The 25932-nt window shown below is 36.0% G+C and overlaps 1 protein-coding gene across 4 annotated transcripts in view; it reads left to right on the top strand.

Moving 5' to 3' along the window:
• Nucleotides 1–22910, top strand: part of NMBR (neuromedin B receptor) — a 74861-nt gene extending 51951 nt beyond the window's left edge. For 2 of the 4 annotated variants that reach the window (XM_077998334.1, XM_077998333.1), the window contains 2 exons: nt 18175–18523; nt 21337–22910. In XM_077998334.1, the coding sequence (XP_077854460.1) occupies nt 18197–18523; nt 21337–21738 (729 nt within the window). In that variant the 5' untranslated portion in view covers nt 18175–18196 and the 3' untranslated portion in view covers nt 21739–22910. 4 annotated transcript variants of the gene reach the window in all.
• The last annotated feature ends 3022 nt before the right edge of the window (nt 22911–25932 follow it).

Raw genomic sequence — 25932 nt, 5'->3', positions numbered from 1 at the left:
AGAAAATAAAATTCTCTTTTCTATAAGCTACCCAATTTATAGTATTTTGTTATAGCAGTCTGAGCAGACTAAGACAGTAAAATCTGCTTTGACATGGCAAAATTAAGAAGAAAGTATAGTTATGTCTCCTATGTACCCTCTACCCTTACACATACATAGTCTCCCATTATCAATTTTCCTCATGAAAGTGGCACATTTGTTACAATTAGATGAACCTGTATTGAGACATCATTATCACTCAGTCATAGATTACATTAGAGTTCAATCTTCCTGTTGTACAATCTCTGGGTTTGAATCAATGTGTAATTACACATTTCTAGAATTATAGTATAATACAGAGTAATTTTACTACTGCAAAATCCTCTGCAATAAATACATTTGTCCTTTCCTCCTCCCTTCCCCTGGGAAGCACTTTTTACTGTCTCTGTAGTTTGATCTTTCCCAGAATGTCATATAGTTGAAATCATACAGTATGCAGCCTTTTCAGATTGACTTATTTCAATTAGCAACATACATTTAAGTTTCTTCCATGTCTTTTTATGACTGGATATCTCATTTTTCTTAGGGCTGAATAATATCCAATCATCTGGTTGTACCACAGTTTGTTCATTCACCTACTAAAAGACATCTTTTCTTCCAGCTTTTGGCAATTACAAATAAAGCTGTTATAAACATCCATGTGTCGGTTTTTGTGTGGACGTATGCTTTCAAATCTTTTGGGTAAACAGAAAGAAGTGTGATGGATGAATAGCATAGTAAGAACATGTTTAATTTTGTAAGAAACTGACAAACTGTCTTCCAAATTTTGCATTTTCACCATCAGTGAATGAGAATTCCTATTGTTCCACATCCTGCTCAGCATTTAAGGTTGGCAGTGTTTTGAATAAAGTTGCAATGTTGTGCCATTTTAATAAATGTATAGGAGTATCTTGTTGTCTTAATTTGCAATTGCTTAATGACATGATGTAAACAACTTTTAATATGCTTATTTACACTTGTGTATCTTCTTTGGTGAGATGTCTATTAAGGTGTTTTGTCCATTTTTTATTGGATTTTTTATTTTTTTATTGATGAATTTAAAAAATTCTTTGTGTATTTTGAATATCTTGAGTTGTAAGAATTCTTTGTGATACTTGTATGTGTTGGATCATAAATCCTAGTCTTTAACCTGCTTATTGTCTTAACAGTGTCATTTGCAAAGCAGAATTTTTAGTTTTGAATAAGCTATTAAGTATAGTTGATCAATTATTTTTTTCATGGATTATCTCTTCGGTTTTGTATCTTAAGAGTCATTGTGCCTGGGTGCAGTGGCTCATGCCTGTAATTCCAGCACTTTGGGAGGCCGAGGCGGGCAGATCCTGAGGTCAGGAGATCGAGACCATCCTGGCTAACACAGTGAAACCCCATCTCTACTAAAAATACAAAAAAATTCTCTGGGCGTGGTGGCACGCACCTGTAGTCCCAGCTACTAGGGATACTGAGACAGGAGAATGGCATAAACCCAGGAGGCAGAGCTTGCAGTGAGCTGAGATTGGGCCACTGCACTCCAGTCTGGGTGACAGAGAGAGACTCTGTCTCAGAAAAAAAAAAAAGAAAAAAAGTTTACAAATTTATGTTGGGCTGCATTCAAATCCTGGGCCTCATGCAACCTTTGAGACGTCAGTTGGAGAAGCTTGTTCTAAAAAAAAAAAAAAAAAAAAAAAAAAAAAAAAAAAAAAAAAAAAAAAAGAGTCATTGATATACTCAAGTTGATATGGTTTGTCTCTGTGTCCTCAGCAAAATCCCATCTCGAATTGTAATCTGCACATGTTGGGGGAGAGGCCTGGTGGGAGATGATTGAATCATGGGGGAGACTTCCCCCTTGCTGTTTTTATGACAGTGAGTGAACTCTCACAAGATCTGCTTGTTTGCAAGTGTGTGACACTTCCCCTTCACAGTCTCTCTCTTTTCGGCTACCATGTGAAGAAGGTCCTTGCTTCCCTTTCTCCTTACGACATGATTGTAAGTTTCCTGAGGCCTCCCAGTCATGCTTCCTGTTAAGCTTGTGAAACTATGAGTCAATTAAACTTCTTTTCTTTGTAAATTACCCAGTTTCAGTTAGTTCTTTATAGCATTGTGAAAACGGACAAATACACAAGTTCATCTGGATTTTCTTCTATGTGTTCTTCTAGGAATTTTATAATTTTTGTAGTTTACCTATAGGTCTATGATCTACTTTTTGTGAATTTTTGTGGAGGGTGTAAACTCTATGTCTAGATTCATTCCCTTTGCATGAGAACATCCTTTTTTTCCAGCACCATTTGTTGAAAGGACTTCTTGTTTCCATTGTTTGGCCTTTGGTTCCTTGTCAAAGAGCAGTTGGCTATATTTATGTGGGTCCAGTTGTGGGCTCTCTTGTCTCTTCCATTGATCTATTTGTCTATTCTTTCATTAATATCCATACTGCTTTGATTACTACAGCTTTATAATAAATCTTGAAATAAGGTAGTGTCAATCTTCCAACTTTGTTTTCTCTTTGGCTATTCTGAGTCTTGTGCCTGTTTTCACTTTGCTGATATCCACAAATTACCTTTCTGGGATTATGATTAAGATAGCATTGAATTTATAGATGAAGGTGAAAATAACTTACAACTTGACAAGGAAAACTTGAGTTTTCAGATCCATGAATGTGGAATATCTTTTTATTTAGTTCTCCAATTTTCTTCAGTTTTGTAATTTTCCTTTTATGTAACATGCACATTTTTTTAGAGTTAGTCAAGTACTTCATATTTGGGGGTGACTGTAAATTTTTTAGTGTTATCAGTGTCAAATTCCACTTAGTAATTGATGGTATGTAAGAAAGTGATTTACTTTTGTATATTAATTTTTATTTGGCAACCTCTCCATGGTTACTTATTAGTTGCAAAAGTCTTTTGTTGATTCTTTCAGATTTTCTAATAGATAATCATGTCATTTGTTAACAAAGACATTTTATTTCTTCCTTTACAATCATTATCACCCTCTGTCTTCTTCTTGTCTTATTGCTTTGATGAGAACTTCTGGTACAAAATTGAAAAGCAATGGTGAGAGTACACATCCTTTCTTTGTTCCTGATGTTAACAAAATAGTTTCTAGTTTCTCATGTTGGCACATTTTTCTTTGTGTTTCTTCTGCCTGGGGTTTGTTGAGCCTCTTGGATGTGAAGGGTTTAGCTTTCATTAACTATGAAAAATTTGGGGCTGCTTTTTTTTCAAATATTTTTTCTTCCATTCTTTTTTCTTCTGTCCTTTGAAGATCCAACTATAGTTACTTAAAGTTTCCCAGAGTGAACGCTTTGTTCAATTTTTACCTCAGTCTTTTTCTCTCTATATTCTGTTTTGCGTACTTTCTACTACTACATTGAGAAATTCACTTACCTTTTCTCCTGCAGTGTTTTTTTTTCTGCTATTAATTTTATGAAGTTTACTTTTATGACTTTTTTCTTCTGTTAAAATTTAATGTATGTATTTTTATATTTTTCATGTCTCTCCTTAATATGCAAATTCCTTCTTCAACACATGGAACAGAGTCTTGTTAACATTTTTAATGTTCTTAAATACATATATATCATCTGTGCCATTATTGGTTTAGTTTCAATTAACTGACTTTTGTCCTTACTTTTAGATGTAATTACCTGCTGATTTTCAGGGTTGGTAATTTCCAAGAGCATGTCAGCCAGACATTTTAATTTTACCTTGTTGAATTCTACATAGTTTAAACATTATAGAGAGCCCCAGTTTACTAGAGTGCAACTTATAATATTTTGACTTTAATCATGGGTTTCTCAGGATGTAGCTCCATCCTAAGTTGAGGAGCATCTGCACTTACAATGATTTGACTTATGATTTTTAAACTTTATTTATGGTGGGTTTGTTAGGGTATTAGATGCATTTTCCATTTAGGATATTTTCAACTTATGATGCATCTATTGAGATGTAGCCCAAATATAAATCGAGGAGCATCAGTACTTTAAATATTCCTAAGGTTTGCTCTAAGATACCATCAGGTTTCTTAGAACTAGTTTTCCCATTTTAATCCTTGCTTTTAAGCTTTGAGGGAAAGACAAGAGAAGCCTTTGGTCTATGGTTAATTTTTCCTAACTACAGATGCAATACACTTCTAAGTAATGTACCTGAAACTATGTCCTTTACAAGGTTATTATACTCTGGCTGGTAGGAACATAGCTTCTTTAAATCACTAATTGACCCCTTTTGGTTAAGTGTTTTCCTGAGAATTGGTTAATTTTCCCACATGCAGATAGAAACATGTATTTAGCTGAAAACCCAAGGGGAAATTCTGTGAATCTCCAGAGTTCTTTCTTTATATGACTCACTTTTCTCTGTTCTGCTGATTCTAATTCCATCTCAAGTAAGAGAAAATTCCAGGCTCAGTGTGGATTCCTTATCCTTGTGCATTGGCTGAAAACTCTCTCTAGGCAGTAAGATAGAGCAATGGTAGAGCTCATCTCATCTGTTAACCCTGTCTTAGGGATCACTGTTTTGTGCTGCCTCTTTTGTGCTGCCAGTGTATAAAAACTACTCTTTAATATGTTTTGTCTGGTGTGTATTTTTTCAGTGTATTCTCTGTTACTCCATCTTGACTTGAAGTAGGAATCACTTCCCACCCACATGGTCTCATATGTATTCTTTAAGATTTTCTTCTATTATGTTCCCCAAATTACTTTTTCATACTGTGACATTTAATGCACTAGAATTGTAATACTACATATAGTAATACATACAGACTCCATTTTATTCTCCTTGCCTGTGAACCAGTTTTCCCAGTATTATCTACTAAGTGTTTATTTGCTGCAACACACATTTTAGTGTTGTTTCCTTATCTAAATGCAACTGCCTTTGAACTTTCTATTCTCTTCCGTTGATGTGTTTTCTGTTCTTTTGCCAATTCCATTTTGATTTTAATATTATATCCTTGTGTTAGTATCTCCTGTCTCTCAAATTTTATGCTTTTCATTTCCATTTCTGTTGTAATAGCATTGATTGGAATCTCCTCTATTGTGTTAAATAACAATGATAATAGTGGGTATTCTTGCCTTGGTCATGATCTTAAGAAAAATCTATAAAATGTCTCCATAAGTATAATATTTTATATTTTTTCATAATACACTGAAGGATAGATACATTGAAGCAGATGAGGATTATGCAATTGGTTTACATTTCAAATTCTTCATATTCACTTACAACAATAATACTAATGTCAATGGATTTGAAACGACATCAATATGGTTCTGAACAGTTCCTATATTAGGGCAATAAAATATAAAGTGTGTATTTATAAACATAGAATACTCAGGATTAAAAATGTATACTTCATTTATACAAAAATCACGTTTTTTCACACAATTGTTTTCTCTAGAAACAAAGAGACATAACACACTGATTTCAAGTACAATAAATTTCAAAATGCAATTTTATGAGGTCTCTTTGAAATTAGACAATTTATCTTGTCTCTGTGGATCATGTTAAATTAAGACTCAAGTATTTTTATCCAAGAATATTGATAAACATTAAGTATATGAGTTTAAGGAACCTAATATGGTATATGACACATTGAATACAACAAAAAGGTTTGTATGGCTGGGAGCTATGGCTCATGCCTATAATTATAGAAATTTGGGAGGCTGAGGCAAGAAGATTGCTTGATCCCAAGAATTTGAGACCTGGGCAGCAAAGTGAGACCCCATTTCTACAAAAAATTAGAAAACTTAGACAGGCATGGTTTGGCACACCTGCAGTCCCAGCTACATGGGGAAGGTGAGGCAGGAGAATTGTTTGAATGCAGGAGGTTGAGGCCATAGTGAGCCATCTTCATGCCACTGCATATGCCTGAGTGACAGAGCAAGACCCTGTCTCAAAACATAAAGAAACAAATAGTATTTCATTCCAGTAGATGCTTACCTTTGATGTGTATGCATTCTATAAATATGAGACAATACGGTGTTCTTATATGTAATTTTGTGATGAATTTAAATAATACATTATTATAATAACTTGATAACATTTCAATAAAATATCAATAAAATAAATATTATTAAAATATTCATTATATTCTTCACTACAATGAACACAAATCTTTAAGTAAATACATATAAATTTAGTTAAAATGAAGAAAATTCAATCCAGATGTCTTGTTTCTACAATGCCTGTCAATTGGATATTTATTAATCCAGCTTTTAGACTAGACATTTTTTTCTCATCTAAGTGATTAAGAACACACAGGCACAATCAGAGAAGAATATAAAAATTCATGCAGTAATTTCGATTTCAATACATTTTATATAAAATATATTAAAATCGCATAGTTGCAGTTTGAATTTTAGACATTTCATAATTAGAAGATTGCTCTAGTAATTTATTTTGTATAGGAAGATTGGATGTTAAAAAGAAAACAAATAACTTTGGAGATAAAATTCCTAGACACATTTCTCAACCTATATGTAATATTAATTTCCTTGCTCTCCCTCTTTCTCTGGCTCCCTCTCCCTCTACATATGTACGTAATTTTTATAACTATAGAATATTTATATATTTGAAGATATTTATATATGAATATTCTATTTAACTAATCTTAATTTTATAATGAATTATTTTATGTAGTGAAATTCCAGAAAAGTACAAAAATGACTTTCATTTGAAATAGAAAACACAAAACTTAAAATTGATTACAATGCAAATGTTTACCTTGTCTAATTCAATTATAAGGTGACAGTGCTCTTAGTGGGCAATATCTGGAAAAGTTCCTTAATATATAAATAATGTTGCGTATATACACATTTTATTAGTTTATGGCTAGATCATCATAGGTAGTCCCTGGCTAGTTACAATGCTATTATTCAATTTTATCCTTTAATAACAAAGAACTAGCCAAATGTTTTCCCTAATGAAGAGTGATATTTAGCCAGCTTCAGAACTGAGCCACCGTTTCTGATCAGTTTACATTAGACTCAGATGATCGTGATTTAGGAAGCTGTTTTGTTTTAGGGACAGCCTATTTAAAACAGCATATCAGATGTTTATTGAATATATATCTACGAATGGCATTACTCAATCATAAGCATACATATATTCTGTCTTAATAGATAGAATTGACAATTAAAATTGTCAAGAAAGGTTCCCAAAGAAAAAAATATATAGTAATTTATTTTGAAAAATTGTCAGTTTCCAGTAAAGCTGAACGTACTCAAGTTCTATGACCTGACTAATCCACACCTGGGATTTATTCAAATGTGCACCGGAACACATGTAAAAGAATGTTCATAGAAACATTACTCAGATTGGCTAAAATTGTAAGGAACCCAAATGTTAATCAATATAGAATAGGTAAACGAACAGTGGTATATTTATAAAATGACATAGTATACGGTAATGAAAAATGCCACCTGAGAAAACATGAGTGGATCTCATAGATATTGTCGAGTGAAAGAACCTAGACACAAGAGGGTATGCTGAATGATTCAATTTATACGATGCTCAATAGGAGGCACATGTATCTAATAACAAGCCAAATGGTGGTTATTTTGGGAGATGGTGGTTAGATTGTGGGCTCTGAATGATGGTTAGATTAAGCAGAACGATTAAGAAATGTGTACGTTATACATGTTATAATTCGATAAAATGTAAATTTAAAAATACTACACCAACTACAGGAAATAATTTTCACATTTAGGTAAGAAAAGTAGATGATCAGAAAAAGAGTAGCGAGAGGATTTTATTTATGAACTTTATTCTTTGGCACTCATTTATTTCCCCCTAAATTCTGTGTTTCAGAATTAGGGACTTGCCAACTCAGCACTTAAATCCTCAGATATTCCAAAGTTCTTGCCTGAGGCTCCTCCCGCTTGGAGGCGGGTGAGGATGGATGTATACAGGGGCACGCACACATACACGGAGAACTGAGCTCCCGTCCTGTTCCACACAATACAACAGGAACTTCACAAACAAGAGCAAAGCTGTGGGAAAAGCAGGTTGCGGGTGTCCCCGCGCTAGTTCTCAGATTTCAGCCGCGGCCCGCTGGACAGCTCCAGGATGACTTCCGCTTCTCTGGGCTAACAGTCGGGCAGGTGCTTCTACTGATCCCCGAGGGACAGCTCCTTGTTCCTGAAAGGCTGTTTTCCCCTAGCTAACCGTGAGAACAAACCACTGAATACGGAACAAAGACGCAACCGCTTTGCTTTTTTTTTTTTTTTTTTTTTTAATTTAAATTCCGAGTTAGCCGGAGCCATTTACTCCCTCTAGAAGCGGAGCTCCCGAGTGTGTGGACAGAACCCTCCCCAGGTCCTGAACGCTTACCGACGGGGCGCAGTGACGCGCGCCCCGCGGGCAGTAAACTTGCAGGGGGAAAAAGGAGGAACATCGATTAAACCCAAATCGTGGGCGTGCAGTCCTCAGGGCACCGGAGTGCGTGAAAACTCCAGTGGACTCTGCTGGAAAGGAGATCATGCCCTCTAAGTCTCTTTCCAACCTCTCAGTGACCTCCGGCGCGAACAAGAGCGGTTCAGTTCCAGAGAGGTGGGAAAGGGATTTCCTGCCGGCCTCGGACGGGACTACCGCGGAGTTGGTGATCCGCTGTGTGATCCCGTCCCTCTACCTGCTCATCATCACCGTGGGCTTGCTGGGCAACATCATGCTGGTGAAGATCTTCGTCACCAACAGCGCCATGAGGAACGTCCCCAACATCTTAATCTCTAACCTGGCGGCCGGGGACTTGCTACTGCTGCTCACCTGCGTCCCGGTGGACGCTTCGCGCTACTTCTTCGACGAGTGGATGTTTGGCAAGGTGGGCTGCAAACTGATCCCGCTCATCCAGCTCACTTCCGTGGGGGTTTCCGTGTTCACTCTCACTGCCCTCAGCGCCGACAGGTAAGAGCACAGGTAGCTGTGGGTGGCTTGGAAAAGTCGTGGAGAGGGGCGGGGAAAGAAGACTCACCCGAATGCATCTACTGGCAGAAGGACGCAAGGAAAGGTTGGGTGTGGAGAGGAAGAGAGGGAGAGAGTGTGTACCTGGGAAGCAGAGTAAACAGAGTTAAAATGGACTGAGATGTGAGGCTTGGAAAAATATATGAAAATTACTATGTTTTAAAAAACAAAATTGCATTTAAAATTGCATATCCTAGTCTGACTCCTGACACTTAGGGAATATTATTTCATAGAAAAGCTATAGAAAAAATGTGCAAAAGAGTATCTTGTTGAAGCTTGTTGTGTGTACTTAAAATCTTGTAAGTGTACTTTCCTTTATGCAGTAGAATAAGAATCTAATAGGTAAGAATGTCTGCTTAATATTAGGGAAATATTTAATTTTGATTTTTTTTCAAGTAGGAGGAGAACTTACTTACATTTATTAACTGAATTTTACTATTTCGTAGAAGTAAAACCAATTACATTAATAAATATTCTTTAAGCAGATGACTTCTCACTTTCTTCTTAATACCTGAAGCTAAGAGACTTTTTTTTTCCCCCACAGATAGGTACCCAAAATACATCTTTGATATTAAATCTGCTTTTCACATATGTTAAGGGTGTGAAGTGTCTTTTTGCAGATCAACTAGTTCAACTTTGTCATTTTTCAGATGTGCATATTGAGGCCCAGGGAATGTAATTTCTAATGGAAGACAAGGGAGGAAAATCCAAGTCTCCTGACTCCAGGTCCATTTAAGCAGAAGGGAATGTTTGGATAGGGGTGAGGGAAAATGCAAAGTTAGCTATCTTTACATGGAGCTGTGCTTTAATTGCCTCAGTGGGAGTGGAGGACTGACTTAAACTATTTAGATAAACAATTAACTTGGATAATTAAGTTGGTATTCACTCTCCTCTTTAATTTACATATTCAATTGCTAATGAAAAATGAATCTGTATCTGAATTTCCTGGTATTTGCAACAATACTGGAATATTACTTTGGCATTGAAGAGTTAATCTTCATTGAGGGAAACACGACATTCAACAGAGACTTGAGAAACTGAGTGATTCACTTTCTTAAAAACCACACTCCTGGAAATTTAGGTGCTTTTTGTATAAATTATGTACCTAATTTTGTTTATGTGGCAGCATTTCTATTATCTTTTAAAATGTTTTCTCTGAATTCCAAAGCAAAAACATGACTAGTTTAGCTGCCCCTCTTTATGCAATCTTATTTTACCTAGAAAGTTTAAAAAACCTACTTAATGATTAGAATAAAACTTAATGATTAGCAACCACAATAGTTTAAATTACTATCATTATGCTTTCATTTTAAAGACATGGCATTGGTAGCAAGACCCAGGGTTGGAGTTTATTTTACACTAGGTTTTACAATCTATTGTCATGGCGACACATGACAATTTACACAGGTAAATTTGCCCTGGCCAAGATCAGAGAAAAATAATAATCCTCATATATTTACTGACTTTTTCTGTTTCATTTGTGTGTCATATACTCCGTGAATACAGAATGAATAATTTAGTAATAATGATAAGGAAAAGTGAGATGCCTCTTCTACTTGGTCTGTAGGCTACGCTTGTCTACGAGTGTGTTCAGGAAATATAAAGTAGGAAACCTGAGTAACTGTTGATGAAGTTATGCAATATTTTCCATGATTCACTTAACATGGGTTGGAAATGGTTTGTTATATATTGTCTACACTTTTGTTTTTCTTCTAGAGCATAGCAATCAGTAGTTGATTAGTACTTGATAACCTCTTACTACATCTCACCAAACGCTATGATTTCTTGTGGATGTGGAATCAATTGTAGGATTAATTGCACTTAGCACAGTGCTATTTTTGTGTGTGTGTGATTTTTCAATCCTCACAACGCTGTGAGATAGGCACTATTATTTTTAAATTAAAAACTTTAAAGCTAAGAAAACTGAGATTAAAAATTCAGTACCATTTTTATGATCACACAGCTAGCCATCATGGTGCCAACATGTTTGAATGCCATTTAAAGTCTGAACACTTCACCATTAATCCACATTATTACAATTCTGGGTGTAAGAAGTTACTAATAGTATTTTTTATTTACCTGCGGACTTAAAAGTTGAGTTTAAAACAAAGCACCCAAACATTAAAAAAGAAAAAAAGAGTACAGGAGCTGATTCATGAGATTTATTACAGTGAAAAAGCATCATAAAATGTAACTGCAAAATAAAAAAAGTGCCCTGAATTCAAAATTAAGTAGTAGTTCCAAAAATAATACTATAGTAAACAAATAAACAAAACCCTGTTATTAGAGTCTTTAAACAATAAATTCAATTATTTGTATATGTATCCTGTCTTCATACATGGCCTAAGTGTCTTTGCCTAATAAAGTAACAGTAGAGAGTTAAAAAATAGAGATCACAGTACATAGTAAAAATCAGGAAGATAATTAGATTTCAGAAAGCATATTCTAACATGAAGTGGATACTCTTATTCTATACTTCAGTGATGTCAGATGTCAGTATCATTAGATTGCAGAGACTAAAATGAAAAACACAAATATTTTGAATCTACCTCGAGGCCTAAATCACTTTGTTTGATAAGGCCAAAGGGTGGTCGTCAGATGACACTGGTATCTGTGATTATTATTATATTTTACTTTTTTGAGACAGAATCTTGCTCTGTCACTCAGGCTGGAGTGTAGGGGCGTGATCTTGGCTCACTGCAACCTCTGCCTCCTGGGTTCAAGCAAATCTCCTGCCTCAGCCTCCCAAGTAGCTGATACTACAGGTGCACACCATTACGCCTGGCTAATTTTTGTATTTTTAGTAGAGATAGGGTTTCACCATATTGGCCAGGCTGGTCTCGAACTGCTGACCTCAAGTGATCTGCCTCCCTCGGCCTCTCAAAGTGTTGGGATTACAGGTGTGAGTCACCGCGCCCGACTGGTGTCTGTGATTATTAATCCTTGACTTTCCATACTCTCCCAAGGAGTTTCAGCAGACACATCCCTAGACAACAGCATTTGTGCCCACTGCAGTCGTGCCTCAGAGGCACATCATCATAACCAGTATGGCTGGAGGAGAGACAGTGTATGGTATAAAGTGGTGATAGTGGTGATCTTAATTTATTATCATTTTTTACTGTTATCTTGATAGACATTTTTCTTACAATTTTGAAAATGTACATTGTTTGCTTGTTTACATAAAGTAGTTGATTAAAAGTATTTCTATATTTTATGTTGTATGATGTTTCTAACAGTTTTATACATACACACATACACACAAACACACACACACATTCCCACCTTCCACCGTGGAGTATTGGGACGTGTGTGCTGTGACATCAGGTTGGTGGCGCCCCATAAACCATATTTACTTATGGTTGGTGTTATAGTGATCTCCTTCTCTATCTATGAGTAGCTGCATTTCCAAATTTGGAATGTTATTTATTTGATTCTTGAAGACCTTTTGGCTTTTGATGGCACATTATTAAAATGCTAATAACTCTTAGGATTGGAGTTTTCCTTTTTCCTTCATAGGAAAAATTCTCACAGATTCCTAGTGCTAAACTGTAAACTTTATAATTTCATGTATTAACAAATATAAAATTAGATATCAATTCTTTATTCTGGCTTCTTATATGCTAACCAAAATGCACTTATAAATTAAATTTTAAAATACAAATTATAAAAACTATAAAAAATAAACTAATATTAGTTTAATGTATTGGGTGACATTTTTTCTGATACCAAATAGCCAATGTTGGATTAAATGTAAAAATAATATTTTACCAAATCTGATTAAATTTCTAATGTATTAATAATTATTAATAAAAAATCAAAGTTTTTATGCGCTGGTTAGGATAATCAGATTTTATTCCATAACTAGCTCAGTAGACAAATTCTTGAATCATTAATATTAGTTTTATATTATATCAATGCAAACAGACATTCTATTGAGTGTAATTATTTGTTAAGATACTGAAATAGATTGGATACAGGCCCTGGGTCTAACACTCCCTAGGATTCATAGGACTTTTCCATCAGTCTTCATCCAGTGGTGGGAGGGCATGCTGTTAACTGTTTGCTGCTTTCTCATCAAACCTCCTAACTGAAGCTCAGGTTCAGGTTAACCAGCTGCCCCTGACTGGAGATGATGTTTTCTCCTTTGCTCCATAGCCCTTGCCTCTCAGTCTCTTAATTGGTAGTGAGATTGGCACCAAGAGTGTGCTTCTAACTCTTTAGAAGAATAGTTCACATTCACCCTATAATACTAGAGTGATGACTTATTTATGTTAAACTTATTTTTGTTCAACTTTGTATTACTCACACTGCTATAAAGAACTACCTGAAATTGGGTAACTTATAAAGAAAAGAGGTTTAATTGACTCACAGTTCCACAGGCTGTACAGGAGGCATGGCTGGGGAGGCCTCAGGAGACTTAGAATCACGGCAGAAGGGTGAAGGGGTAGCAAACATGTCTCCACATGGTAGCAGGAGAGAAAGAGCTAAGGGGGAAGTGCTACAAACTTTCAAACAACCAGATCTCACGAGAACTCATTTACTACCACGAGAACAGAAAAGGGAAATTTGCCCCCATGATCCAGTCACCTCCCATCAGTTCCCTCTGTCAACACTGGGGATTACAATTCTACATGAGATTTGGGTGGGGATACAGAGCCAAACCATATCAAACTTGTGACAGGAGAATTTAAGGCAGCTTAAAAATAAAGATACAAACAACACACCGCAGGACTAAAAAGGGAGGAAATCAAGGGTGGGGAAAAGAAAAGTTGGAAAATATAAAATGATCCATACTTTCACAAAATGCGAGTCATAGGTTTTTCTGAGAGCTTTCTAGTTGCCTTTTCAAAAAGAAAAAATTGCTTTCCATAACAAATGCTCTGTTGTTATTTTTATATAACCATAGAAACAGAATCCATTGTAGTTTCTGCACATAATTTATTAGTTTTTAATTTGAATTTACGGGGCTTATTGTTGAATAAAGGTTATTATATTTGACTCTAATAAATTGGATATCTTTTACTCATTGATCTTGAACACTTCTAGTTTATCTCTTTCTTTTATACTTAGAAGTAATTTCACACACTGAATTAGAAAGGCACTGTATAATTCTCACAAGATTCATAATATTGCCATAATTTATATGTTGCTTATAGCTTTTGAAGATTATCCATCTATCTTGATCTGAAACTTTTGGGGCACACTACAAATAAGGAGGGATTGCATCAGGCTTGGGTTTATGGTTCCTGGGTGCTAACCATGTATCCATTACATCCAAATGTTTTAGTTGGAGAAAAATGATAAAACAGCACAAAACTCATGGCCATAAGGTGGTGTTTTCCTTATTTGCAAAATAAGATTCATGTCTTCCTCCTCTTTAATTATGTGACATATCATAATTAAAGAGCAGGCATCTGATTCTTCAAATACTTAATTTCTGCTGGATTCTGGATACTATCCATTCTTTTGCTGAATGTGCACCCATTGCACTGGACAGCCTTGCTGGCAGCCTGTGGCAAAGATGCTCACTGTTGCACACAACTCTCTTAAAACATGGTTTCTAAACCCAGCTTATCATCAGAATCACCTGGAAATCTTAGTATGCAGAATCCCACACTTCACATTCTAGGGACTCCGCATTAGTAAGTCTACAGAGATGCCTAATCATATTCTCTCTCTCTCTCTCTCTCTTTTTTTTTTTTACTTCTCTAGGTTTTTCTGAATATTGATGCATCTTAGGCATCACTGGATTAGACTCAGTCTCCATTTGTCATCGCCATTCCCACTTCAACATAATACCCAACAACTCCTACCACAATTGCTCCTAACAAGGATTTCCCTGTTGCTCAGCCTATAGTTTCAACCATTTATTGAGACCCTATGGACTCTATTGGCCAGGCCAGGCATTGTGTTATGTATTAGAGATATAACAGTGAGCAAGACCTTTCTCTTATTATACAGTTTACACTCAGACTTTTTGTGGACCTATTCCTTGCCTGATAGATGAAAGTTTAATAAAAAAAGAAGGAAAGAAAGAAATTTTGGGTAGCGTCATTAGAAAGATTAGTGTAGATGGAGATTTTTGAGATGCTATGATGACTCTATAAGAGCTAAAAAAGATCCCATTTTTATTAGGTATTTTGTTTCATGATTAAATGTAATTATCTCTTTACATTAAAATTTAAACTATGCAGATGTTACAAACGAGATCCAAAATAAGAATTGATGAAGAAATCTATTTGTTTATTGAGGTTTCATACATGAATAGTGATTATTTTTCTCTTTATATGCCTTTTGATCAAAATTCTCTAGTATTTAGTTTTCAGTTAGGGATATCCTCCTGAGACCATCTGTAAGGGAAAATATACCTTTTTACACATACCTCCTATGCTAATATACACAGTGAAACACTTTTTATGCTAAGAAATACTTTTCCTCACATTTGTATAAATATTTGAAGGAAGCATGATAAAACATGCCCACATTAATTTGCACTATGTCATTTTAATTTTTGCTTTTTAATTCTTTCAAAGATACACACAGTTGGTATACAACATTTTCTTTGACAATCGTAAGCTATGTCTCAGTACTAATAACATTTTGGTAAGTGTTTATAGTATTTTCAACTATAATTCTGTTTTTGTAGGATTTTCAATTCTGCCCTTTTATTCAAATGTGTATCATTTAGAGACTATCACTGGGGTCTAGCCTTTTCTTGCAGGAGGTGGCTCATAATCCTCCTTGTTGGAAAGGCCAACATTTCTGCTAGGTTTCTTGCTTTCCTTAAACCAAGATTTTTGTATCCATTTCTAGCAATCTTATCAAAATGAGAGATTTATTGTTTTAATTTCTATTTAAAATTTCTCTATATCTTTTATGGTTATAATGCCTGTTTGGTATGAATGTTTATGTTGGCCAAAATTCATATGTTGAAATCCTACTCCTCAAGATGATGGCATTAAGAGGTGGGCCTTTGGGTAATGAGAGTGGGGCCCGCATGAATGGGATTCACACCCTTATAAAAGACTCCAAAGAGACCCTTGACCTTTCCACCATTTGAATAAGCAGCAAGAAGATCCATCTATGTAAAAAAAAGGGGGACCCTCACCAGACACTGAATCTCTCAATGCCTTTATGTTAGATTTCCTAGTCTTGAGAATTGTGACAAATTTCTGTTGTTTATAAGCTGCCCAGTGTATGGTACTTTATTAGAGCAGCCCAAGTAAACTACGACAGTACCTCTACAATAGTATATGTGCTTAGATATGAGGTAGAGAAGTGACGTTTTCTTCTCCTTTTTAAATATATGGAAGAAAGTTCAGAATACCCTTCACAGTTTTTGATAATCTAGAAAGAAGGCTTGATCTTTTTGTAGTGATAACCTCTCTGCCCTTTCCTTGTCTTCTTCCACAGAAAAAAGAAATTGCAATCAGTTTTTTGGTACTTTCCTCTTAAATGTGAATTGTCAGTCAATAATAATGCAAATTTATTGGGAGAGATTACAGTACAAAGAGATCAAACAAACAAACAAATCTGGAACTAGGCTGGAAAGAGATTAAATGTTTATTTCTATATTAGTTTTATACATACATAGCAAGAGCTGGTTGCAGTAGCTCATACCTATAACCCCAGCACTTTGGGAGGCTTAGGTGGGCAGATCACTTGAGCCCAGGAGGAGTTTGAGACCAGCCTGAGCAGCAAGCAAAACCTCGTCTCTACAAGAATACAAAAATTAGCAAGGCTTGGTGGCACATGCCTGTAGTCCTAGCTACTTGGGAGGCTAAGGTGGGAGGACTGCTTGAACCTGGGAGGTGGAGGGTGCAGTGAGCTGAGATCAGGCAACTGCACTCCAGCCTGGGTGACAGAGTGAGACCCTGTCATAAAAAAAAAAAAAAAAAGATATATGGCAAGAATGTGCGCATATAACATAGGAATAGGACACTATAAAAAATTTGAAAACATAAAAAAACTTATAGGAACTTATATCAACAAAAGATGATAGAAATTTTAAAATTCAGAAAAAATGATGGAAAGTAAAGCTTACAGAATATCTTAGAAATTAAAATCAAGAAGAAGGTGAAGTTGTGCTTGATAAATGTGATTTTCCAAAAAATATCAGAGATTGGGTAATAATTCAGATTTGTCTAACTAAAATCATGTGGTACTGCATCTTATTTGCTAGGTATATTATCATTTGAAATACTTTAAAGAGAAATATAAAAAATTCGAGTTTTACATACCATTTTGAATTATTTGCATCATCATTGCCTTACTCAATGTGTGTGTTTGAGTTAGCTGCAGAAAGTTTTGGATTGTTTACTGTGTCCTGGAGTGTGATTCCTTTATCACTAGTACATTGCTGGTATATTGTCATTAATATTTTAGGTTGGAGGAGAAAATAACTTTATGGGATCTTGACATGAAATAAATTTGAGCTATAAAGACAAAATATTGTTCTGCTTTCAAGTTTTTCAGTCCTTATTATTGGATTATGGAGAAAATCCCAATCTAGATTAGTCTTTTATTTATTTTATTTTGTCAAAATACAGTATGACCAGTCTAGATTAGTTTCTAAAATTCATTAATGTCTTTAGAAAAAGAGTGAAAGGGTTCACACTCAGAAGTTATGGGAAAGTATCAAGGAAAGATTGAATAACATTATTTTGTGAACATCTTATATTTTGGTATTCAATACATTATGATAGATGTAACATATATAGATTTAGAAGAATTTAAGAGGTAAACAAATGTCCAGGATTTTGGAAATGAAATAACTAGGATTTAGGAAATGCCAATTTAAAATATTTTTCTCTCCCTTCCTGTTTTCTGTGCTAATAAGTAGTGGAATGACTTGTAGACTGAGAGACACCAGGAATCTTAGGTCTTACATACACTTTTAAACAGCCAGGGAAGAAATAAATTTGAGCTACAAAGACAGAATATTGTTGGCATCTCTCTTACTAAGCAGGATGTCTTTCTCTTCATTTTCCTTCCTTCCTTCCTTCCTTCCTTCCTTCCTTCCTTCCTTCCTTCCTTCCTTCCTTCCTTCCTTCCTTCCTTCCTTCTCTTTTCCTTTCCTTTCCTTTTCTCTTTCTCTCTTTCTTTCCTTCTTTGCTTCTTTTCCTTTCTTCCTTTCTTTTTCTTTCTTTCTTTTCTTTCTTTCTCTTTTCTCTTTCCTTCCTTTCTTTCTGGAATAACTTGAGATGTATCATTTTCCCAGGTACAGAGCCATCGTTAACCCCATGGACATGCAGACGTCAGGGGCAGTGCTGTGGACCTGTGTGAAGGCCATGGGTATCTGGGTGGTCTCCGTGTTGTTGGCAGTTCCCGAAGCAGTGTTTTCAGAAGTGGCACGCATCAGTAGCTTGGATAATAGCAGCTTCACAGCATGTATCCCCTACCCTCAAACAGATGAATTACATCCAAAGATTCATTCAGTACTCATTTTCTTGGTCTATTTCCTCACACCACTTGCTATTATTAGCATTTATTATTATCATATTGCAAAGACCTTAATTAAGAGTGCACACAATCTTCCTGGAGAATACAATGAACATACCAAAAAACAGGTAAGCTTGGTAGGTGTGGGTTGGTGGTGTGCTGGTCAGAACAAGTAACTGCTATTATTGTTTTATTTTGTGGGTTTTTAATCCTATGACTGATGATTACAGAGTTGGGCCTTCACAGGCCTTAAGTAGAAGGGATATGTGGGGATCTCTAATATATGGTCATATCAGAGCCCCGCAAAGGCCCACTTAGGTTCAGTTTATCATTTATCTGGATCTGTGATAAGACCTGACATTCCACCATTAGAAATTAATGTATTGAAAGACCTGTTTTACATGCAGAGTTTTATGTAACAAACAACATAATAAACCAGAAAAATTTCACATATGAGCATACATTAATTTAATTCTTGTTTCTTCTCCCATTAACCCACTAAGGATGGCAGGGAGTATAGAAGAAGGATGCACCAGGAAAGGACTATAGGACACTGCCTGGGATCTGGGGATGGGATTTGGGTGGAAGTCAGAATGAGAGATGAGGAGAATAGCAGGAGTAGCAGAAAAGGAACCCAAAGGTGCAATCCAAAGGTGGGCTGCTGTTGAAGCAATATGTGACCCAACTCAAATTTGTAACTTTCCCTACAAAGATAATATGCTCATTTAAAAATTACATCATGCACCTTATGTACTTTTTCTTTCTTCAAGAATATGCACTACTAATTTAAGGTAAAAATCAACTGTGTTAATACACAAAGAGACAGAAATAGTGTTCTTGTGAGAAAGAGTGTCTGGTTACACATTTGTGTACAGCTAGAAAAGAACTTCTAATGGGTTTTGCAGGTACAGAGTAGTTACTGATGCTTGTTTCCAAATTAAAAGCAAAGAAATTGAATCACAGATCATTTAAAATTTACTGGAACATAGATGGAGCATTAGGCTGGGGCCTTGGGTATGTTAGCAGCAGCAGAAACTAGTAAAGATTTCGTGCATGGAAGGTAACCTTTATGAATTGGTGGCCATCAGCATCAAAGATCCACATCAGCTTTAAAGACTTAAAAAATCACCCAATTATTGAAGGCATTGATAAATTCACAGATTTTACCTAAATATTTGGCATCAGTGAGGCAATGTATTCAGATCATTGTCTCACTGTGCTTTCTATTTTATATAATCAGTTATTTTATCTGAGCCCTGTGATCCAATCTGTATCTCAGTTAGGTATTTGAGTATTTGCTTTTGGTTTCTAAAGTTGAGTTTTTCTCATATACACAGCCCTTGCTTCACTTTTGAATTTTTTAATGGCCTTGGCCTGTCTGCCTTGTTTTCGTGAATTTCCCTATTGGGACCTATAAACTCTGGCAGGGCAACTGGGTCTTGACATCTGCTGAGAAATAATCTCAATGCCAACAGCCTGCCTGTGCACTTGAATCTCCAAGTATAGACCACTGTGACATTCTTGCACTCATCTTCCACCTGCAAGGGATGACACTGCTTAGAAAGATAAATTTCACATTTGATTTTCTTAGGACTGATTGTTGGGTCGCGTAACTTATGCCACTGGGATCCATGTGGAATATCACATTCTGCTTCCTGGCCTGGGTTCCTCTTCAGTTGCACCTTTCTCTGCTTCCTCCATCACCCCTGTACTGCTACCTACCATTAGATGTGTTCCAATCCCAAACCTTTCAAGTCTTCTTTGGAATATTGTAGTTGACGACCAATAGTATTCACTCAGAAGATATTATGATACCTACAACGAATGTATTTCAATAAATTAGTATTCCACTTTCATATTGCCTTAATTACATATTTAAACAAATTAGACAGATATAAGCTACCCCTTGAACTACTGAAGTTAGGAAATCGCTTTTAGATTAAAAAATATTGATGCCCAATCTTTGAATTTTGTTTATTTATTACATTCCTGAGTACTCTCTTAGAAACAGTAAACATAATATGTAAATTTTATGGAGAAGGAAAATTTATTTTTATTTGTAAATGTGACAATACAGTAATGTTTACAGGACTCACAGTTATATCAGATGCTTTTGATTTGTGTAAGTCAGGAGTTTAAATCTCAAGTTGTTTTGTTTTCCTATGGAGTGGTAGTTTTAAAAAGTCAAGCTGGCAGGGCGCGGTGGCTCACACCTGTAATCCCAGCACTTTGGGAGGCTGAGGCGGGCAGATCACAAGGTCAGGAAATCGAGACGATCCTGGCTAACACGGTGAAACCCCATCTCTACTAAAAATACAAAAAATTAGCTGGGCGTGGTGGCCGGCGCCTGTAGTCCCAGCTACTCGGGAGGCTGAGGCAGCAGAATGGCTTGAACCCGGGAGGCGGAGCTTGCAGTGAGCGGAGGAGATCCCTCCACTGCACTCTAGCCTGGGCGACAGGGCGAGACTCTGTCTCAAAAAAAAAAAAAAAAAAAAAAAAGTCAAGCCCTGCCTCATTAGATCAATATTTCCTATTTAAAACACCTTTATTTTTTTAAAACGTCAAAGCTTGAATATATTCTGTGATTTATTCATTTAGTGGATTTAATACAAACAGAAATGATTTATATTTTTGTTACACACAATGAGGCATTAAGCAAAAAGAAAATAAATAAATAATATGAAGACATAGCATTTATTAATTTACCACCTAGTTTTGTATAAGCTGTCAAATATTTTTTAATGCAAATAATGTAGAGACCAAAATAAACTTTCTCAAACTGTTAAAATCCATTACCATTTTGGTGAGGAAAATAAATAATTTATGTATTTTGGATGTATTATCATGCTGTAAATTTTGCTCTTTCCCGACTTGATAAAGTTGGGATGTGGCTGGTTCCATTTTCACTTTAACCAATGGGATTAATTTCTTACATTTGCAGATGGAAACACGGAAACGCCTGGCTAAAATTGTGCTTGTCTTTGTGGGCTGCTTCATTTTCTGTTGGTTCCCAAACCACATCCTTTACATGTATCGGTCTTTCAACTATAATGAGATTGATCCATCTCTAGGCCACATGATTGTCACCTTAGTTGCCCGGGTTCTCAGTTTTTGCAATTCTTGTGTCAACCCATTTGCTCTTTACCTACTCAGTGAAAGCTTCAGGAGGCATTTCAACAGCCAACTCTGCTGTGGGAGGAAGTCCTATCAGGAGAGCGGAATCAGCTACCTACTCAGCTCTTCAGCGGTGCGTATGACATCTCTGAAAAGCAATGCTAAGAACATGGTGACCAATTCTGTTTTACTAAATGGGCACAGCATGAAGCAGGAAATGGCACTGTGATTTTGGCCATTCAACTCACTACCTGGAGAGAACTTAGTAACTGTTAAAATTCCTATTCAGCAGATCAGAACTAAATAATTATCCTATTCTTGCTGTTGCTTAGCTAATTTATTAGGCAATTGCATGATTGACTCAGAAAATGCAAGACATTTTTTCTCTACACTAGACTTTATTCTTTTCTCTTTTCATTTCCTAATCATTAGAATATGAGAAAAGACTTTAAATTACTACATATAATACATATATGTGTGTATATATATGTATTTGCACACACATACACACATGTACATTATATGTATTTCACGTTAAAAATGATCCCCAAACCAATGCAATATGTATAATTTAACATTGCTTTAGTATTTAGGCTGTTGCTAAAGCCAATTCTAGCATATTTCTCTTAGGGTTCATTTTATCTCGATACATGAAATAAATTTCTATATTGACTCAATGATTCAGTGAAGGTAATATTCAAACTCCTATTATTTGAAATACAAGTCAGATTGTCCTTGTGAATTTCATTCAATTCACAACTATTGCACGTATGTGTGTATGTATATATATATATGCATATATGTACACACACACCCACACACATCCTTCATTTGAAGAAAATAAAAAATTCAAAGGTGGAGCTTAATCACATCAGTATTTATTGTGATTCTGTGATTAATCATAATTTATAGAAATAATTCATGTCTGTAACTTGTATGTGATTAACAGATATAATGAAATTAATATTATGAATTATAAAATAGGTATGATATCAATATGATTTACATTATGAATGTAAAATAGGTATGATATGAATATGATTTCTATTATGAATGTAAAATAGGTATCACATGTCTCAAATTGCAAAACTACAACTCACAAGTTTGCATGGCCATCTTAGTATATTGCTAAATCCTTGAATATTTGGACGATTTTGTATAGATGTGATAAGATTTGTATAATTCCGGTGAGTTCAACCATTTACTCATCCTCTCTTGCAATATCCAACTGACAAGTATGTGGGATCACACTTAGGCAGTTTTTTTCTGCTTTTCCTGCATGATACCACAGTTTTCTCTGAATGAATGTGTTTTTTTTTTAGGAAAATGCAAATGTATTGATTGCATTTTAAAAACTACCATTTTAAAAGCATGTATCAATAAATCTAATATTTAAATAAATATATTTCATACTATTTCTTTTTCCAGAATTGAGAAGACTCTATTAGTATACTAAGCTTTTCCTTAAACACCCACAACTCATGATATTTAAGATATAACATATTCAATTGTATATAACAATTAGAATAAATACAAATTAAAATATTTGATAATAATAATGATAGTGAACACTAATCAAGTGTTTTCTATGTTATAGGCATAGTCCTAAAGCTTTACATGTACTATCTAATTTAGTCATCAATATAATCACTGAGGTGAACAAGAGAAGGATCTAATTTTGGCAAGGTATGAAGTTATGCAATTTTGGGTAAGGTATTTTTATTTGAAAGAGTACATGATTTTGAAAATTTTGCAGAAACAACAGATCATGTGAGACCCCTGAACTTAGGCTTTGTTAATTTCATTGTAAATTTACCTCTGAAGAAGGTCTTGTTATTATCTCTATAGATTAGGAAATTGAGGTTCAGAGATATTAAATAACTTAAAAATATGGAGCTTTTGTTTTTGGAGATCCAGTCAACACTTAGTAGCTCTGTTAACAAAGTAAGCAGGTAGAGGATTATCTGTGCAAATTATTACTTTTTAAAAATTTTAGATTCAGAGGGAAAAATGTTAGATTCAGAGGGTACATGTGTAGGCTTGTTACATCAGTATATTGCATAATTCTGGCTTTGGGCTCATAATGATGTCATCACCCGAGTAGTGAACATAGTACCCATTAGGTAGTTTTCAACCCTTGTCCACCTCCCTCCCCACTGTTGGAGTCCCCAGTGTCTGTTTTTCCCATGGTTGTGTTCGTGTGTACCCAGTGTTGAGTTTCCACTTGTAAGTGAGAACATGAATTATTTGGTTTTCTGTTTCTGCATTAATTTGCTTAAGATAATGGCCCCAGCTGCATCCATGTTGCTACAAAAGGATATTATTTCATTCTTTTTTCATGGCTATGTAGTATTCTATGGTGTATATGCACCACATTGTCATTAGTCCACCATTGATGGGTACCTGGGTTGATTCTATGTCTTTGTTATTGTGAACATTGTTGTGATAAACGTATGATTGCAGGTATCTTTTTGTTAGAACAATTTATTTTCCTTTAGCTATATTCCTAGTAATACGATTACAGTGTCAAGTAGCAATTTTATTTTCAGTTCTTTGGGAAATCTGTAAACTTCTTTCCATAGTGGCTGAACTAATTTGCATTCCCAACAATAGTCTATAAGTGTTTCCTTTCTCTGCAACATCTCTGACATATTATGTTTTGACTTTTTAAATACCAGCCATTATGACTGGTGTGAGATGGTATCTCATTATGGTTTTGATTTGCCTCTCTCTGATGATTAGTGATGTTGAACATTTGCTCATGTTTGTTGGTTGCCTGTATGTCTTCTTTTGATAAATGTCTGTTCATGTCTTTGCCCACTTTTTTAATGTGGTTATTTTTTTTTTCTTATTGATTTGTTTTAAGTTCCTTACAGATTCTGCATATTAGTTTTATTAGTCTGTTTTCACACTGTTGATAAAGATATATCTGAGACTGGACAATTTACAAAAGAAAGAGGTTTAATGGACTGAGAATTCCACGTAGCTGGGGATGCCTCACAATCACGTGTAAAGTGAAAGACACATCTCACATAGTGGCAGATGAGAAGAGAACTCATGCAGGGAAACTCCCCCTTATAAAACCAACAGGTCTCATGACACTTACTCACTACCACAAGAACAGCATGGGAAAGATCTGCCCTCAAGATTCAATTACTTCCCACCAGGTCCCTCCCATGGCATGTGGGAATTCAAGATAAGATTTTGGTGGGGACACAGCCAAACCATATCATTCTGCCCCAGGCCCTCCCAAATCTCATGTCCTCACATTTCAAAACCAATCATGTCTTCCCAACAGTCCCCCAGAATCTTAACTCATTTCAGCATTAATTCAAAAGTCCACAGTCCAAAGTCTCATCAGAGACAAGGCGAGTGCCTTCTGCCTATGAGCCTGTAAAATTAAACGTAAGTTAGTTACTTCCTGGATACAGTGGGGAGACAGGCATTGGGTAAATACAGCTATTCCAGATGGGAGAAATTGACCAAAACAAAGTGGTGGGCTACAGACCCCATGCAAGTCCAAAATCCAGCAGAGCAGTCAAAACTTAGAGCAGTCAAAACTTAAAGCTCCAAGATGATCCCTTTTGACTCCATGTCTCCCAACCAGGTCATGCTGATGTCAGAGGTGTGCGCCCACAGCCTTGGGCAGCTCTGCCTCTGTGGCTTTGCAGAGTATAGCCCTCTACTGGCTGCTTTCATGGGCTGGTGTTGAGTATCTGTGGCTTTTCCAGGAGCATGTTGCAAGCTATTGGTAGATCTACCATTCTGGAGTCTGGAGGATGGTGTCCCTCTTCTCAAAGCTCCACTAGGTGGTGCTCAAGTAGGGACTCTGTGTGGGGCTCTGACCCCACTTTTCCCTTCTGCACTGCCCTAGCAGAAGTTCTCCATGAGGGTCTCACCCCTGCAGCAAATTTTTGCCTGGGCATCCAGGCATATCCATACATCCTCTGAAGTCTAGGCGGAAGTTCCCAAACCTCAGTTCTTGACTTCTGTGCATCTGCAGGCTCAACACGACGTGGAAGCTGCCAAGGCTTTAGGCTCCCACCCTCTGAAGCAATAGTCTGAACTGTACTTTGGCCCCTTTTAATCATGGCTGGAGCATCTAGGATGCAGGGCACCAAGTCCCTAGACTGTACACAGCAGAGGGACCCTGGGCCTGGCCCACAAAACCATTTTTTCCTCCTAAGCCTCTGGCATGTGATGGGAGGGGCTGCTGCAAAGTTCTCTAATATGCCCTGGGAACATTTTGCCCATTGTCTTGGTGACACATTTGGCTCCTTGTTACCTATGCAAATTTCTGCTGCCAGCTTGAATTTCTCCTCAGAAAATGGGATTATCTATTCTATCACATTGTCAGGCTGCATATTTTCCAAATGTTTATGCTCTGTTTCCCTTTTAAAACTGAATGCCTTTAACAGCACCC

This window comes from Macaca mulatta, chromosome 4, assembly GCF_049350105.2.
Source record: "Macaca mulatta isolate MMU2019108-1 chromosome 4, T2T-MMU8v2.0, whole genome shotgun sequence".
NCBI classification, from domain to species: Eukaryota; Metazoa; Chordata; class Mammalia; order Primates; family Cercopithecidae; genus Macaca; species Macaca mulatta.
The sequence above is the reverse complement of the archived record's forward strand: the minus strand, read 5'-3'. Positions and strand labels throughout refer to the sequence as shown.